Source organism: Eupeodes corollae, chromosome 1, assembly GCF_945859685.1.
Source record: "Eupeodes corollae chromosome 1, idEupCoro1.1, whole genome shotgun sequence".
In the NCBI taxonomy this organism is placed as follows: domain Eukaryota; kingdom Metazoa; phylum Arthropoda; class Insecta; order Diptera; family Syrphidae; genus Eupeodes; species Eupeodes corollae.
In genome coordinates, this window is record NC_079147.1 from 272,841,758 (window position 1) to 272,860,710 (window position 18,953).

Below are 18,953 nucleotides of genomic sequence, written 5' to 3' on the forward strand. Positions count from 1 at the left end.
AGCGCCAACTTAGGTAAGTCAGTAAGTAATAATGATTATTTATAATGTATACTTACTCATTCAATTTTATAAATCCTAATTACTACATAATTTGTTACTTCTTGGCTGGCTTGGAGTTAAGGACGCTCTGGATAATGAGGAGTTGGCTTTCTTGGGTTTGATATCTTTTTAGGGGCCTCAAATTTGAAATAGCCCCGGACCCCCATTTTCTTTTATCCGGGCCTGCATCTAAGGGTGGCTTCTTGGATCTTTTTTTATAAGGAAGGATGGAATTGCCTTTTAAAATTTGTCTAACGCATTGGACTGAAACAGGCAAGTCAAGTTTGGCCTTCATTTGTGAAGCAAACAGATTGTTTCTGGTGCTTTCAAGCTATATCATTCGAACTTGACATGTTGTAAGCTTTTTGCTTTGCGCGTGGTTGGAAATTTGTCCATATCTTTCACCTTACTTGAAAAAAGATATGAATATCTGTATTGGAACTCCATATTTTCCTAGGGATTTCACGATCAGAATGAATCTGTACAAAATCTCCAAAATCAATTTTAAAGGCACACAAAATGATTTCCTACCACTTTCAATAAAGAATTCAAAGAACTTTATGAAATAATCACTTTCAATTAGTCTATTTTTATTTGAATTTCCGCCTTTAAATTTCACTTTTTTACTCCGCAATCAAACAGGAATATTTTTCAAGGTGATAAAAAAAACGTTAATCAAATAACGGTTGCTTCACTTGGGTTTTACAGATAATTTTGGATACAAAATTAAAAAGTGCTGCCAGGTTTGCACTCGGTGTTATAAGTTGCGCATGGAAAGTTGTAGTGTTATAATGTAAATCTGCTTTACTCTTCACTTAGTTTTAAGTTCGAAAAGAATTAAATCAACATCGATAAAAGCGAATTTCAGAACTCAAATTTATATTTTTTATATTTATATATTTAGATATTTAGAACCTAGCTAATAGTAACAAAATTTAAAAATAAAGAATAAATGTAGAGCCTTTGTTACACTTCCACCCATGTGGCAAAATTAATGCAGACGAAGATGCTATAATGAAGTTATACGTGTTCGTCTTCACTGTAATAAAAAAACACTAGTGTAGGTATACTAAAGTGTTTTTGACTATAATCTTTATGTAAAGATTTTTGAAGACGTTGGTATTTTTGATCTTCTTTCTCTACCACCAGTGATAACCAATGGATTTTATTTATTTGCATCCATTTCTCTGTTTTCGAAGTGCAAATACATGTTAATCCATCATTATTGATCATTTTTCTTTATTTTCAAATGTGCCATTGAAAACAGTCAACATTGCACAATATTCCACTGCACGAAGCCATTCTCCTGTCACTCACTTTTGACACTTACACGCTCTTTCAACACCTCTAGCCATCTCCCTTACCCTCACAAAACACAACAAAACAACAATCGATTCTTCCATTTCTCCATTTTCATGGAACTCATGGAAGTGACCATTTCCAGCGACGTACACACATATATTTTTTCTTGTTGTTCTTTCGATTGCATTCATCCAGATTTCTTCTTCTTCTCGCCGTCTATACATACATTTTACATTTTACTTCACATTATTTGATATTTGCCTTGCCTTCTGCTAGTTGTGTGTTGTTCGCTCGCTCCTTTACCTTTTCTCAATTTCATTTTCAATTCAATATCAATTTCAAGTTTGTCTCCGCCGAAGAAAAATGTGCGCTGTGCCCTAAATTCGCATTGAAAACGTTTTTAAAATTATCAACAAACTCAATTAAATTGTACTCATCATAAAATTAATTCAACATAATGTTGAAATTTCGATCGAAAATGAAGTAGAAAAACTTAATAGAAAAAGAAATAAAAATTCGCCGCCCGCTTTTCAAAGAAATACACAATTTTTCGTTCGTTTCTCTTCTCTTCTCCTCTCGTCTTGCTTTGCCTAGCGTAGCCTCGCCTCGACCCCCGGAGCCTTAATTTCGTTCCGTTTAAAAGGCATACATTTTTAGGAAGAAGATAAATTAAAAGAAAAAATACAAAAAAAAACGACAAATGATTTTGTGATAGAGAAGTGAAAACAATTAACCGTTATTTTATTATTTTGCTTTTTTATTTTTGTTATAATTTTGTGTACAAAATTCAATAATATAAAAATAAAGAATTCCAAAAAAAAGTAGAGAGAAAAAAGTGCGAAAGAAAAAAAACCCGATTCCAAATTGTCGAAGGAGACGACGACGACAAGAATCAAAATCAAGAAATAGAAACATGTCCAGCTGGGCGGAACGAGTCCATCGCCGCGCCGCCGATCTTGGCAGTGTGGTTACCTCTTGCGGACACCCGGGATCCGGTGGAACCCCATCGTACCCCTCGTATCGTCTGGAGAAAGTAAAATTCGGCGTCCCACTCGAAGAAGTATGCAAAAACGACAACATTCCCGGGCCTCTGCTTGTGCTTATCCTCAAGCTAAACAAGGAGTCGCCCAATCGCAGGGATGTCTTCCGTGCCCCTGGCCATCAGGGTGCCATGAAAAAGCTTATACACTTCCTGCAAGCGGGCCGCTTGGTCAACGTCGACAACTATTCGGTGTACACAATTGCGAGTGTGCTGAAGAAGTTCCTGCGAAAAATCCCAAACGGCGTCTTCGGTCGGCTGGGGGAGAACGAGCTGTTTGCGTGCATTGAACTGGATAACGAGATGGAGCAACAGGAGAGAATTCATAGGTAAGTTTTCTATAGTTTCTAATTCTCAATTACCTACCTACCATATTTTCTTCATGTTTTATAAATGCTTGTGCCTATCTATTTGGTTGGTATAGCCATGTAGCGATGTAGCAGCCACTGTCGAAAGTCACTGCACCATGTGGTTCTGTTTGGTATATTATCTCTATAAATTGGGGACACTTTTGGGGCGTTGTTGTTGTTCTTGCTGTTGCTGCTGCTATTGCCGCTTCCTCTATTTGATTCGGCTGTTGGCAGTGATAACACTACATAGTGTGTTGGTATTTAATTGAGGCTAGTGGGAGATAATTTGTGTAATGCAATGGAGCAATAGTGCTTGATTTGGAGCAGATAATGACATTTAAAAAAAAAACAAACGTTGCCTGTTTGTAATGCTTCGTCGAGAATTATGTCGGAATAGTTGTCCCATTTTTATTGATCGCAACCGAACAGTGGGAGAGATTGTTATTATATTTAACTAAAATAATATCAGCTCGAAATGTATACATTTGTTTTTTTTTTTACTAATCATTGCTTAAATAGTATTTCCTTTTAATTACCTAAAGAGCGAATCTAGAAATTTACTGGTTTAAGAAAATTTCAATGGTCTCAAGAAAAACGAAAAATTATTCATGACTTAGTAGGAAGCTTCTACATAAATGACATTCATTTAAATTAAGTGAAAATTATGAGAATACAAATTCTTAGGAAATTTTCCCGATCGCCAAAAATTTGGATACGTGCTAAATATTTTTGATTTGTTTCTTGTGTATTAAAATGAGAGCCAAATTTCCTTAGAAACTAAATTAATCGCAAGGCATTGAAGATTTTACACGTAACCATTATTCATGTTGCCAATTTTTGAAAATGAGCAGTGTGAAGACAGAAAGTCAGAAGTCTAAATTTTTTGACGATGTAGGTGTTTAATCGTTTGTCCACTGTTTTTCTAATCTCGACAAATTTGTTTTTCCACCCCCAGGAAAAAGGCTATTAAGCTTTTCTTTTTTATTGAAACGCCCCTTAACCTAAATAAAAGTCTCATTTAACACCCCTATCACTATATAAACGGAACTGTTAAATAACATTTGAACGGTCGGCGACGAGTTAAAAAATAGTAGAGGTATTTTTCCTGGACAAAACGATGGACAAAATAAAAAGTTCAGTCATTTTTTAACTTGGTGTGGACATATTTAACTTGTTGGTTATAAGAAGAAGGAAGAGTTGGGGGACATCCGATATATATGTTGTCCGGCTGCAAGTACAGCAGCGCTTTTAGTCCTCCTAGATCATAGGGCAGCGACAAGATCCTTCCACCTATCCCGATTCAACGCAACTGACCGAGCCTCCTTTAAAACTGATGACCTCCAAGTTGTCTTTGGTCTTCCAAAGCGTCTATTACCCTAGGAATTCCATGGGACGGATTGTTTTGCTATATTGTCTTACGGTTTCCTCAGTGTATGGCCTTTTCAACACAATTTCCGATGCATGATGTCAACGTCCAATTTTTTCTGTCCGGTCCTATTCTACAGCTCAACGGTAGAAATGGTTTGCGGCCACCAGATGTTCAGAATGGAGCGCAGACAACAGTAAACGAAAGCTTGTAGTCTGCTAGAGATGTTGGCAGGTCATTTCCATGTTTCAGGAGAAAGGATTCCAAATGCAATACGGACTTTGTTTATTCTACTGTTAACATCCAGGTCCTTTCCGTCATCGAGAACTATAAAACTTCCCAGAAAATTAAACTGCTCGACCTCCCCTGCCTTAGAATAACTTGTGTGCTTTTCCCCGTGGTCATTACTTTGGTCTTATTTGTGTTGATTCTTAAGCCAGCCACCTCTCCATTTAATTGCAGTGAATGGCACATCTTATTTAAGCCTGACGTGTTGTTTGTCATGAGACATATATCGTCAGCATAATCTATGTTGCTTAGCTTGTCAAACAGATTCTATTGGATACCGTATCTTTCATTTGTACCCATTGTGGCAGTCATCACATCGTCAATCGCCAGCAAAAACAGAATTGGTTACAAGATATCTCCTTGTATCACTCCTTGAAGCACATCGAAGGAGTCGGAAAACTGTCCATTGTGACACCAAACACCTTGCGTTGTTGTACGATTCTTTAATAACAGAGACAATTTTCTCAGGGATTCATCGCGCAATAAGCGATCTCCAGATGCATTCACGATTGACCCGATCAAACACCTTTTCAAAATCTACAAACATCAGGTACATCGGTGATTGGTAATCAGATGATTTTTCGAGTATGATTCACAAGGTGTTGATGTGACCGACGCACGCACGAGCGGCCATTACGAAACTCCGCTTGGTGCCTATTGAGGGTAGGCGCGATCCTGGACTTAATCCTCTCGATAATAATAGTTGCCATTAACTTCGGAAAAACGGACAGAACTGTGATACCGCGCCAGTTATTACAGTTTTTGAAGTTTTCTTTCTTTGGTAACTTTACAATAACTCCATCCTTCCAGTCCCTTGGGTAAGTTTCACTATCCCAGACAGCGTGCATGAGTTTTAGCAAAATACGGGAAGCTGACTCAGGGTCTGCTTTTAGGAACTCTGCGGGTGATCATACAAATAAGGTATGTTTTTTGTTTGTTTTGGATCAAGGAGTGCCAGATCAATCAAAGAGCATCTGGAAGAAAAATTAACCTAGTAACTCCTTTCATGAGGTCCGTTAAGCTAGAAACACCACGATCCAATTTGGAAATTCTAACGATTCGGTGATTTAGGGTTTGTTTTGTTCTAATTTAGTGCTCTAATTCCGACATGGTCCAAAATCCCTTGCCCATCAAACTTGACGTCAAGCTGGAAACACCACACCTTTAAATTCATAATTTCAAAAAACTGATGATGAGGGAATTTATTTTAAACCCAATTTGGTATCTTAAGCCCTTAATCACGTCAAAAAGTTAATTTTTGGAGACTTTCTAAACCAAACGAAATTTTAAAAATCTAATGATAGGGTAATTTAGGGCTCATTTTATGCTAGTTAAGTGCTCTGATACCGACTTGGTTCAAAATTCTCTTCCCCCTAAAACCTCTCAACCATTGCGAGTAATGTTGTCAGAGATGGAAGGGACCTACAGTTTATATGCCGACAGAACGACTAATTTGAGAAAGCATTTTCATGAAAGGAATGATTTGTCAATTCCTCGTTTGAGGGGCAAGGGATTTTTGGACCAAGTCGGGATTAGAGCACTCAATTAGCACAAAAAGAGCCCTTAATTTCTGCATCATTAAAATTTCGAAATTCGATTGTGGTGCTTCCAGCTTTACAGACCTCCTTTCATGAATCTCTATAAAAAAAGGAAAGCTGATATTCTGGGGTTTAATTCTGTTTCTAGGAAACACAGCAATAAATGTTAAGGTTATAATAAACAACCAGGAAAAAAACGTCATCAAGCTCTCCATTTTTTTTAAATAAGAGCTAAAATGATATTGCAATAAAAATTATTTGTGAAAAATGTATAACTACTTGTTAACAGGGTCATTTTTTTGCAAAGTCGATTATCATATGACCATAACGCTCGAATTGACGGTTATAGTTGTTCCATCGTCGTTTTCGAAGAAGTTAGGTCTGATCTGTGTACAGCTATAAGACTCAACCCCTTACTCAATGGACCAACAATAATGTGGGGCACTCCATCATTTAGAACCTCTTCGGTTCTATACCAAAGTACAAGACTATTACTCAAAGTACAAAGAGTATTACTCCAAAACCTCAATTCGGGAAAAAAACTTCCAGGTATCCATTTCATCCAGGGATGACAAATGCATTAATTTTTATACAGGTGGATCCAGGACAAAGGAGTGAGTTGGTAGTGGTGTGTACTCAGAAAAGCTTAATCTAAGCATCTCTTTACGCCTCCCTAGTCATTGTAGCGTTTTCCAAGCTTAAATTTTAGCGATCAAAGAGGTCCTCTCCTGGCTAAGAGAAAACGTGATATTAACTTCTGATATTCGCATCTTCTCTAACAGTCAGGCTGCTATTAAATCTCTTGACGGTGTCTCTACCAAATCTCAAACGGCCTTCGATTGTCGATCGTCTCTCATGGAGATGGCGCAGCAATTTAACATTCACCTATTTTGTATGCCGGGCCACAGAGACATCACTTGAAATTGTAGAGCCGATGAACTCGCTAAAAATGGAACCGTCATGCTTATTTCACCTGAAAGGGAGAAGATAGGTATAACGATAGCTACATGCAAACTTCTGCTAAAAGAAACAGCTTTTACGATAACAAACTTACGTGGCACAATTTACCAACATGCGCAGCCACAAACCTCATATGGCCTTCACTGGACCTAAAGTGCTCTAAAGAATTGTTATCTCAAAGCAGACTTCATATAAGCTCCCATATAGGTGTCCGGGATACTGTCTTATAGGCAAACAGAGGAAACAATCTCTCACCTTCTCTGCACTTGATCTGCTCTTTCAATAAGACTCAGACTTCATCTGGGAGACTACTCTTTTGATAATCCCAGTGAACTAGCTAATAAGAATATCAAATACCTTTTTCGCTTTATTAAAAGCTCAAAATGGTTCGACTAGTAAGAAGTAATTCTCTAGATTTGTATTCTCAACTTGTGATTTTGTTTTTCTTTACTCAAAGTTGACAGTCTCAACTTTTGACTATCAACTCTGGAGTTGATCAACTTTTGGTTTGTCAACTTCCGACAATAGTAGAAGTTGAGATAGCAACCTTAAGAGTTTTCTCTCAAATTCAAATTTTTGGCCTTCTCCAGTTTGACCATAGAACTTTCGTGGTTTAATTAAACTCTTTTTCTTTCCAAATTTTAACGATCCCTTTATAGAATTTCCAATTCATTGGCATGATATTTAATTGGTGTTGCGTCCGCTCTTCCTCTAATTTGGACATCTTTTTAGAAGATCCCATTTCATCATCCATTTTCTTTTTACGACGCCTTTTAAACAAAGGGCCGGTGGCTTTCGTAACTTTGCTAAATTAACCCTTTTGCTAAGAGTTTTCAAAAGCTTCTTCCATCATCGAAATTTCAACCTCGTTTTGAAACATTTTGTTGAAAATTGAGTTTAAATTTTGAAAAACAGTTATTTCATCTGATATTCAATCCATGAATTGTGTTTATATATTTAAGTTCCGAATGGTTCGGGGAGAGACGCAGGTTTTTCAGTTGGGGATAAGTCGCTGCACAAAGCTCATACTTCGACGCAATCAGCATCTTAAACAGTTCCTTCATCGGGTCGATCAAAGCTTTGAGTTTTTGTTGTAGTGGACCGCCTTGCTAAAATAAAAAAACTGTTTTTTAAATTCTTCTTAATTTTGCCGTACTACTCCCTTAATCATTTCAAAGTCCTCTCCTAAAGAATAAATGTATTACGTTAAAATTATGTTTGTTAAATTACGTTTGTTCAAAACTATTCCAATGGGGCGATATTGAATTGTTTAGTAATAGCTCGGTCCCTAGCTAGATGTCTCCAGTTTCGCGCTCCAAGTTGGGTGAGGTCAATTTCCACTTGTGCGCGGTCTTCCCCTACTGCGCCGTCCTTTGGGATTGGGTTTGAAGACCTTCTGGGATGCGTGGAGGTCCATTCGCTCTACATGACCTAGCCATCTAAGCCGTTGGACTTTAATTCTGTTAACTAGGTCAGTGTCGCGGTACAGCCCTTACAGTTCGTCGTTATATCTTCTCCTCCATTCTCCATCTATGCGTACGGAACTTTGACAGGGTCCAGGCGTCAGTGGTGATATTAGATTTTTTACTCAATTATGTCACTCGAACGTTGTCGAAATGTTTCTTGGTCACCCTATTCTAACGTTTTTTTTAACGGCTTATGATGAAGTTAAATAACTACTTGAATTCCTACCATTAAACAGTTCAACCGTAATATTCGGGCTTTTAGGAATTGCCATCGTTTACTTTGCGCCTAACTTGGGTCGTATTGTGGAGTACAGATGTTCGTTCTTTAGCCGTACTACGCGAATGTGGAATGTCTTACAATACACTGTATTTCCCTGTTATTGCAATGTTCAAGAGTTCAAAACCAATGTACGTCGACTTCTCCATTCCAGCCCCTTCCTCTTTTTCTAATGTTCACAATGTGTCCTTGGTATATAAAAAGTATTCAAACCCCTTTAAGCGTGTGCACCAAACCGCTAAAATTATTTTTTTGGGATATTAGTGGTTGAATTTTTGAATAGCCTTGAATTTTTGAAAAAGACTAAACTGTCGATTGATTTATAGATAAATTCCTGACAACAGTGGTATTTTCTCAAAAGACGTGTTTCTTTGCATTAATCTGACACCTTTCCAACAATAACGGTCAAATCAAAACATAATCGATTTCTTTTTCGAAAACCTGGCAAGGTTGCAAAAATCAATAAAAGACATTTCTTTACCATGAAAACTCAAAACAAGTGGAAACAACTGAATCTTTTCAGACTGAAAACCTTAAATTGATTTAAAATCTCAGCATTGGTATTTTTTTTTTTTCAAAAATTTTAAATAAATTTCCTGATAAACGATTTTAATGTTCTCTTTGGAATGGAGAAAATGTATCCAAAATTATTAGAGACGCATGATAAAAGTATTGATAAAAAACTAGGTGGCTCAACAGTCCGTTGAGAACTAGGGCCTAGTAACTTTTAACTCTCAACCATTCCTGTGTGCGAGTACTGTCATCAGGGATGGAGGTCCCCACAGTTTTAAGTCGAATTACTCTTGGAGAATTTGTCAATTCCTCGCAACCCGTACCCGTGAAGAAAACTTTAGTCGGCACAGGCAAGGATTAAACCCAAGACCAACCCACTAACCATCATGCCACGGGTGATACTGAAAGTATTTATGGTCTTGGAAAATATTTGTATACTTATAAAACCATTAAAAACGAAATATGATTGTTTTATTCTTATAAACCCAGAAATATAAACAAATTTGTTTACTGAATTTCCTTTACAATATTAACCTATTTATCATTTATTAACTAATTTAAATTACAGGGTAATATTATTTTATACAGCCTAAGTGCGAAGTATTAACTTAAATTGTATTGTTTCCAAAAAATGTTCCATCCATCAGAATAATTATGTACTTACTTTTCGCATTTATCTTTTTGAAAGTTAAATTTTAAACATAAAATTATTTTGTTAATTTTAGTCTTTCAACGTTACTCAATTTAAATTAACTTTCTCCAATTTGTTTTACAACAATGAAAAGAAATTTAGAACCTTACCTTCCTTTCTAAACTACGTGGGATCTTTTATTTAGTACCCATTTGTACATATATCTTAGAAATTAATTACAAAAATAATAAAATAACGATTACTGCTAAATTGAAAAACGACGAACAAATAGCCTTCACACCCTCAGTAATGTCAAGTTCGATCTTACCATAGCTAAGCTAAGCTACTCGAACTTTGTTTATTTTATTAAAATTTGTTTACAATAAGAAAAAAACCATAAGATCATTGTAAAACCTGTGAACTCTTTCAAAAGTCAGAAGTAATCAATTTTGATGAACCAAAACTAATTACAACAGAGCTTACGCCATTAAATTAAAACAATACCCACAATTTTATTACATCAAAGGCAAATTAATTAATTAATACTAATTAAAGAAATTACAATTTTGTAAGACTGCAGCGAATCAGCGATGTCTTAACCTGCTACCACTTGCAATGTTCAATGTGTAAATATCGATATCACTCAAGCCGTAAATTATATCGCAACACACATTTTTTGATCTTAAAATAAAAATATAATATTGCAGTTGGTAGGTACATACATACATAAGTATATACATACAAAGAATAACTTTCAATAATTCTTAACTAAAGACTTTTCATAGGTAGGTATGTAGGTACGAGAGGTACATTTTAAAAACCAAATTAAAGCGTGACGATACTCTAATGACTAACTTACAAAACAAAGCAAAATACAAAATAAAAATAAAAAGCTGTTATGTAAATTGGTCTTGCGAATGGTACCTAGTTCATGTTCCCAAGTAAAACAGACCGTGACCTTTTATGATGAGAAGTACCTACTAATGGAACCGATGAACTTACTCTGTTCTCTCTGTGCAGCTACAACGATCAAATTGCCCCACTTAACCAATGACACCAACAACATTCTCAATGGTTGACCTAATCAAACCATTTTTTTCTATATTCTTTTTGTTTCTTATACTCTCGTACATACATTATGAGTATGTCTGCCTATTAACTATTACTTTCCCAAAAATATAATAATAATAATAAAGAAATAGACACGTTTACACATCTTCATTGAGAAGTCGACTCGACAAGTAACGATATGGCAAATGGCGCCCTGATAACAACAAACAGCTAGCGACAATAGAAGTCATCTAGCATAATACGAGTCTTTTCCAACAAATTGCCACGAACATGGAGTACATATAATTGAACACAGTACTACAGTAGGGTATTGGGTCTTAAAAGCTGGAAAATATAGAAAATGAGTTTTAAGTCTGTTAACGTCATTAAATTTGTTTTGAGCTCCAATTGAAACTCAATGTAATGTCAACATTTTATTTTTTATTTAAAAAAAAAAATAACAAAAAAACACAAAATTGTTAGATTAAGGCGGATGATGGATCATTCAATGTGTTGAGTCTTCAAAAAGTCTGTTTTATCAACTGATTTACGTTTTCATGATGTGTAGAATGAGTCTAGATTCGTATTCCATTCCCCAAAGAAGTGCTTCAAACAAAAACAATTTGTGAGCGAGTCTTTAAATTTCTCGATTCCAAATTGATTATACGTTTTTCAAAGCTGTAATTGAATATCTTTTTAGTCAATGCTTCCCATATCTCCCAGCAGATTTTGCATTCATTCTTTCTATCACAATTGATTTTGGACGACCTTAACAAAAATTGTTGTTCAATGAAATACGTTCAGGATTCCTGTGTGCGAGTAATTTTGTTAGGGATGGGGGAACCCACAGATTTGTCAATTCCTCGCAGCAGGCAGTACCCTTGAAGAAAAATTTTAGATGGCCAGGGAAGAAAACTGACACGACAGTCCTATGCACTATCAAGCTACGGATTCAACCAGAATTTAGCAGTTTTATAAGTTGGTTACCCTGCTTAATTGGCAGGGATTGAACCCAAGACCTCCGGCATGACAGTCCAACGCACTTACCATCACGCCACGGGTTCTAACAGAATTTAACAGTTTTATAAATTTGTTACCTTGCTTAATTGTATTAAGCATACAAATTTTTTAACATATTATGTTGTCATCCAAATTATCTTATTCCTTGATCGGAACGGATCTAAAGCATCTTGCACATGAGCTACGAACTGCGAACTGTGAATATTCGCATATTTTGATTTTCTTTCACATGAGCTTTATTTCTATTCACAGACAGCGACGAATTGTCAATTTATAAACAAGCTGAGCATTTGTCCAGCCTGTCCCTAAAAAAGGCGAATCCTCCTCTCTCTCTAACTATCGTCCAATAGCACTCACGTCCCTTCTTTCCAAAGTCATGAAAACGCTGATTAATTATCAGCTTAAGAAATATCTTGAAGAACGAAAGCTTCTTAATGACCGGCAGTATGGCTTTCGTAGCAATAGGTCCACTGGTAATCTCATGGTTTTTCTCACCGAATAGTGGGACAAATCTTTACATCGTTTTGAAGAAAGTAAGATTATTGCACTTGATATTTCAAAAGTATTTGATAGAGTTTGGCACCAAGCTCTCTTATCGAAAATGCGTGCTTCTGGTATTGATAAATCTCTTTTTCGTTGGATTAGAAATTACCTTTCTAACCGTTCAAGTTCAAGTTGTATTGGATGGTTTCAAGTCTGATATTCATAAAATAAATGCTGGTGTCCCTAGGGCTCCTTTTTGTCTCCGACTCTCTTACTTATATTCATAAATGATCTTTTTTCTGCCACTTCTAATCCATTAAATTGTTTCATCGACTGTATCCTCAGCTTTTCATATTCGTTTCTATATTCACATCCTACTTCAAAGGCAGAGTATTATAAGCTCATTGAATTCTGATCTTAACAGCATGTCTAATGAGGAATCAAAAACCGGGTAGAATTTAATGCTTCGAAAACTCAATGCTGTCTCCTGTCGTTAAAGCGTAACATACCCCCGATGCCGCTATCTAGGAGTGGCACTTGCATCCAGGAAACTAGTCAACTGTTAGTACTCAGTATGTGTATCACACATCACCTCTAATGGGATGACCACATATTTGATATTGCCAAAAATGCTGCCAGCTGCTTAGGATTTCTCCGATGTTGCATGAAATATTTCCCCCTTCTGATCTGGCGGTAATTTACAAAGCCTTCATTCCTCCAAAACTTTAATATAACTCGCACATTTTTTGGCAGCAGCCCCTAAAACAATTTTAAGCCTTTAAGATAGGATACAAAAAAGGGCTTTGAAAATTATAGGCGATAGAACTATAACCGAAACATTTACATCTCTCGAACACCTGTGCAATGTTTCATGCCTTTCGTTGTTTTACAGATACTTTTACAACAATGTTCTGTCGAATTCGCCGGTTGTATTTCCCACCTCAAACAATTCAGCCGTAATACTTGCACTTCCAGGAATGTTCATAAGTTTACACTCGAGCTCAATTTCGGACGTAATGTTAAGCAAGAGATTTTTTTTTAACCACTCATCGAGAATCTGTTTTCCCCTCCCATTTCAATATTAAAAATTTTAAGACCAATGTGCACCGGTATTTCCTCTTTCATTCTTCCCAATTTCCTAATACTCGCACTGTGTTTAACCGTAAACGTGTTAAGGGTATTAATATCCCCTTGAGTGCCTGTACTTTACCAAAAAAAAACATGTAATATATATAATAAATGTTATTCCTGTCCGGGCTTATCTTAGTAGGGATTCTTGAACGGCTTAAAAATATCTCAAAAACATATCCAAAAAAGCGAATCCTCCTTAATCTTCAAATATCGACCGATTGCACTTAGTTTCTTTTTTCTAAGGTCATGAAAACACTTATTTATTATCAGCTTTAGAAATATCTCGAAGAACGACAGTACGGCTTTCTCATGGTTAATCTCACCGAACAGGGGAGCAAATCTTTACATCATTTTAGAGAAAGTAAGATTATTGCACTTGATATTTCAGAGGCATGTAACAGGGTTTGGCATCGGGCTATCTTATGGAAAATGCTTGCCTTCAGCTTTCATCAATCCCTCCTACAGATCGTTTAATACAAGTAGTATTAGTTGGGTTCAAGTCTAAAAACCAAAAAATAAATGCTGGTGCACTCCAGGGTTCTGTTCTATCTCCAATACTCTTTCTCATTTTTAGTAATGATCTTCTGTCTGCAACTTCTTATCCAATACTTTGTGTGGCATATAGTACTCTTAGCTTTTCATATTCGTTTTCAGACTATCCCGCTTCTAACCTAACATCATAGTTTAATTGGGAATAAAGAAACCGTGTGGAATTGAATGCTTCGAAAACCCAATGCCATTATCCATGGATGACACTTGCATCAATGAGACTAATCATCTCAACACCTCTTGTGGAACGATCACATAAGCGGCGCCAAAAATTCCACAAGGTGTTTGGGTTTCCTAAGACAATGCAAGAAATTGTCTCCCATTCTGATCTGGTTGTTATCTACAAGACTTACAAGTATATAAGTCCAAACCTTGAATATAACTCCCATCTCTAATCTCGTGCTCCACCACTTACTTAAAAACCTCTTGGACAGTATTAAAATCAAATCAAAAATCAAATGGGGTGGCGCAACAGTCCGTTGTGAACCAGGGCCTAGTGACTTACAACTCTCAACCATTCCTGTGTGCGAGTACTGTTGTCAGGAATGGAAGGGACCTACAATTTAAGGCCGAATCCGAACGGCTAGTTTGAGAAAGCACTTTTTCATGACAAGAATTACTCTTGAAGGATTTGTCAATTCCTCGCAAGAGGCAGTACCCGCGAAAATTCTTTTTTTTTTTAAATTAAGGTGGCACAGGCAGGGATTGAACCCAAGACCTCTTGCATGACAGTCAAACGCACTAACCATCATGCTACGGGTACTACTACTGGACAGTATTAAACTCAGAATAATATCATTATTAGTTCCTTTACTTACTTACTTAAGGTGGCGCTACAGTCCGGGCGGACCTGGGGGTCAACCAACGTGCGTCTCCAGCCAGCTCGGTCCCTAGCTAGCTGTCTCCAGTTTCGCACGCCAGGTTGGTTGAGGTCTTCACCCACCTGTGTGCACCACCTGAGTTGCGGTCGCATGACAGTGCATCGCCTTGTCTTAAATCTTTTTTGACATCAAATGTATCGGTGAGATCTTTTCCAACCTTGATAGAGCAGCGTGCATTCCCTATCGTCATTCTGCACTAACGGATAAGTTTGACAGGGATGCCAAAACTAGACATTGCTCTGTAGAGCTCTTTCCTATAGTTGCTGTCATACGCGGCTTTAAAATCGATAAAGAGATGTTGGGTATCCTTAGTTTTTTTCCAAGATCTACCGTAAGGTGAATATTTGGTCGATAGTGGATTTTCCTGGACTGAAGCCACACTGATAAGGACCAACCAGGTTGTTGACGAACGGCTCAAAACGTTCACATAATACAGCAGAGAGAATCTTGTATGCAATGTTAAGGAGACTGGATGCCTCTGTAGCTGGTGCAGTTTAGAGGGTCTCCTTTCTTATGTTCATTTACGTCGCTTGAACATTGTCGTAAAGTTTCTTATCTTACCATTTTTTACCGTTATTTTGACGGTTTATGCTCTAGAGAAATAGTCAGCTACATTCCTTTCTTTAAACAGTGTACACTCGATTCCCACTTCGGGCATACTGTCAAGTACAGAGGTTTGTTCTTTAGCCGTACTATGCGAATGTGGAATGCCTTACCACACTCCAACCATTTCCTAAAGTTCACACTGTGTGTCTTCATAATAAGAGTGGTAAAATCCCTTAATTTGTTCCATCGACGAAATTTTTAAATATAATTATACTTAAAGACTGTTGATTGTTATCTAGATTTTGGCCTAGAGAAATAAAAATCAAGTCAAAAATCGACAATATCACAATTTTTCATAATGACAAACATTTGAATACAATTTTGTTCTTGATAACCTCGATTAAATCGTATCAAAAGTGAAAAATATTGAAAGCTTTTTATTTATTTTCATTATGCAGTCGGTTTTTATCGAATCGACTATAAAAAGTGTTGTTTTTGTTGATAAACAAACACTTCTCACGGAACTCAAACATAATTCACTTAAAAATTAACAGACTACAGTACTTCTTGAGTGATTCCCGTACATCCAATATGTTATGTGTTCCAATATTTTGTACTCAACGTCATACCTCCTGTCAGACTTTATGATGATTATTTCCACAATAATGTAGACACTGAAAACAATGATCTTAACGTTTTTAAAAAAATCCTTTTTAAATCAAATTTTAAGAACATTGAACTCAACAATTGTTGTGTTGTTTTTCTTCTCTTTTAATAAATACCTAAAAAAAAATAAAAGACGAGACAAGACGCACGCTATTGTCAATATAAATCGCAGGTGTTTTATCATCAATTTTATTTATTGCTTGTTATTTTATTGTGAATTTGGTTTTGTTTGTTTTTGTAATAAAATAAAAGCTATTCATTCCATGAATCAATTATTAAACTAGCGCTATTGTGGAAGTTGGATAACAGTTGCTCAATGAAGTAGAAGAAGAAGAAGATGATGTTCGCTAAGGCGGCGGTGAGTAATATTAAAGTTGTTGTTTTTGTACTCATTAGTCATTATGGTGAAGGGCATTTTTATATTTTTTTTGTTGGTAAATAATACCTACACCTACATTTTTCTACTACGTTAAATTTAAGGTTAAGACTAGTTTCATTTTATGATAACCGGACATAGTTGGGTGACTCAATATGTATAATGACGAAGAACCGAAAATCTTTTACCTAAGACTAAAACAAAAATGTTTCATTTGGAGTTAAAAATACGAATATTTTTGAGTTCTTATGCTTGAAATCCCCTTTCCAAAAATATCATCATATGAATTAGATTGAGGCGGTTCTTTACCCTTCGTCATTATGAACTCCCAATACCATCTGGCCTTTTCTTTATTCTACACATTTTACCATCGACTTTTTGATGCACGAGAATGTAGAATGTAAAATTTATGTGTCTAAGAAAAGAAACATTTGATTGAATTTAAAACAATGGTTCCCTAACAAAGCAAAGTTTCTCATTAAAACGATGTCAATTTTTAATGGGTACCTTCGCTTTCTAAAAAAAAACAGGAAAAGAACCAAACCCTTTCTTTTCTTTCAAAACTCAGGTACTCTACGTTCACTCAGTTCAGTGATGTAATCTCGGTTGTAGTTTTTAAGGGGCTTGGTGTAAAATATGGTTCGACACTAACCACATTGTTATTTCTTTTTTTACGTTCTTCAGTTTATAAAACTAAAACAACAATGACGCCACGGGTGTAAGTTCCGTATTAAATCCAATTTTCTATTATGTTGTTGTCCCTTCGTCAACAAAGTCTTCGTCTATTCAACTCCACGTCTATTGACCTCGTTGCTTTCTATTCAAGCAACTTCCATCCCAAGAGGTGGTGCCGCGAACGTATAAACCTTTTAATTTTGTCGTTCAAGCTTAAACCCTATCACAAAATTCGGATACTACACATAGCTAGTGTCGATAACTATCATTCTACATAGCTCAAACTACGAACGTTCAAACATAGAGATACTCATATAAAGAGAACTAGTTTGGTTTGAAAAGCATGCAAACTCCAAACAAATCCCATTAGCTGTGTCTGGCGACCTGAATTCTATGCCAATCGTCGAATTCCATACAAAGCAACAACTGCTATGGTAGGTGGATATAACGTTTCACTCGAATTGACAACGAGACGACCACGACGACGACGACGACGACTACGACTATGACTACGATGGCAACGACAACGACAACGACCGAACCAACGACCGGAAATCGGAAATGCAGGCAACATTTGGCTGGACAAGAAGACCAAAGCCAAAGACCTCTCTTCGCATCTGATTATTCCTATCCCCTTCTATCTTCCCTATGATTCTCGTTGTAATTATTATTATGTTTTGGCTATCATTTCACAAAGCGCAATCAAAATAGATACTCGCTTATATTCTCTTCCTCTGCCACAATTGGATATCCATGTATCCATCCCCAGACCCCAACATCGTGTATCGTGTGTAGTAGGTATCCGTTCGATACTGATACCGTACCCGAACCTATTTCAGTCCAAGTCCACATCGCATCGCGTCGACTACTTACGTCACTGAACTTTGAATAATAAAATCGATGCGCCAAGCAACACAAAAATAAAGAAAAGAAGCAAATTTGTGTGTCTATCCACAAGTTGAACTGTTTTTTCATTGAGATAAATGGTATTTTATTGTTCCGTCATAATATATATATACATATGTACATATATAAGAGGAGGAGTGTTTTGTTATATTTTTTTAAAGTTTATTTTTTTGTTTTTAGGTATTATAATTCAGGCGACACTCAATTTTAAAAAACTGCACAACAGAGAGGCTTTATAATGGGTTTTGAAGTTTTTTGAATTCAGTTTCACGGGTAATTAACGGTCAAAAACAGCTAAATGTTTCCTTTTTGTATTATTTTTGAAATTCCAACAGAAATTCTTTTTGAATAAAGTCCATTTAGTATTTCCTTATTTGTTTGCATTTATTATATGTGTAGGTTAGGGTGGGCCGAAAAAACAATTTTTTTTTTATTTGATTCGCAATACCTCACAAAAGTTGTTAATTACCTATCTGAGTAAAACTCTGAAAAAAATTTCTAAATAAAAAAATATCTTCCGTTCGCGCATTCCATTCAAACTTTTGAAAAGTTGCGAAAATTTGCTAGTCTTTGACTTTTTTTCTTCAATGAGCTACCGTTCCGCCACCTTTTTCACCACTTGGATGGAGTTACCACAGGGCCAAAATCTTTCAGTGGACCAATTGGGAAAAAACTGGTTTGCTGTGAAAAACTACCGCCGGTTCAATTTGAGCCTGTGGATTGCCCCATACCTTTTATAGACAGAAAGGTCCGGAGTAAGGATCAAATGTACCTACTTGACATTTCTGTTGCCATCAATACTGGTACTATTTCAGAAGATTTGGCGGCCCGTGATCCTGGCCCCCTTTCACATTCAAGGTGGTTGACTGCGGCTAATCGAGTACTTCGACTTTATGTAAGC

The 18,953-nt window shown here is 36.4% G+C and overlaps 1 protein-coding gene across 2 annotated transcripts in view; it reads left to right on the forward strand.

Annotated features, from left to right (window-relative positions):
* The first annotated feature begins 1,564 nt into the window (after positions 1-1,564).
* LOC129943409 (uncharacterized) overlaps positions 1,565-18,953 on the forward strand; it is a 119,607-nt gene continuing 102,218 nt past the window's right edge. The window contains exon 1 of one of the 2 annotated variants that reach the window (XM_056052832.1): positions 1,565-2,709. In XM_056052832.1, coding sequence (XP_055908807.1) covers positions 2,255-2,709 — 455 coding nt within the window. In that variant the 5' untranslated portion in view covers positions 1,565-2,254. The remainder of the gene's footprint in view (positions 2,710-18,953) is intronic. The other variant, XM_056052833.1, reaches the window with a different exon arrangement.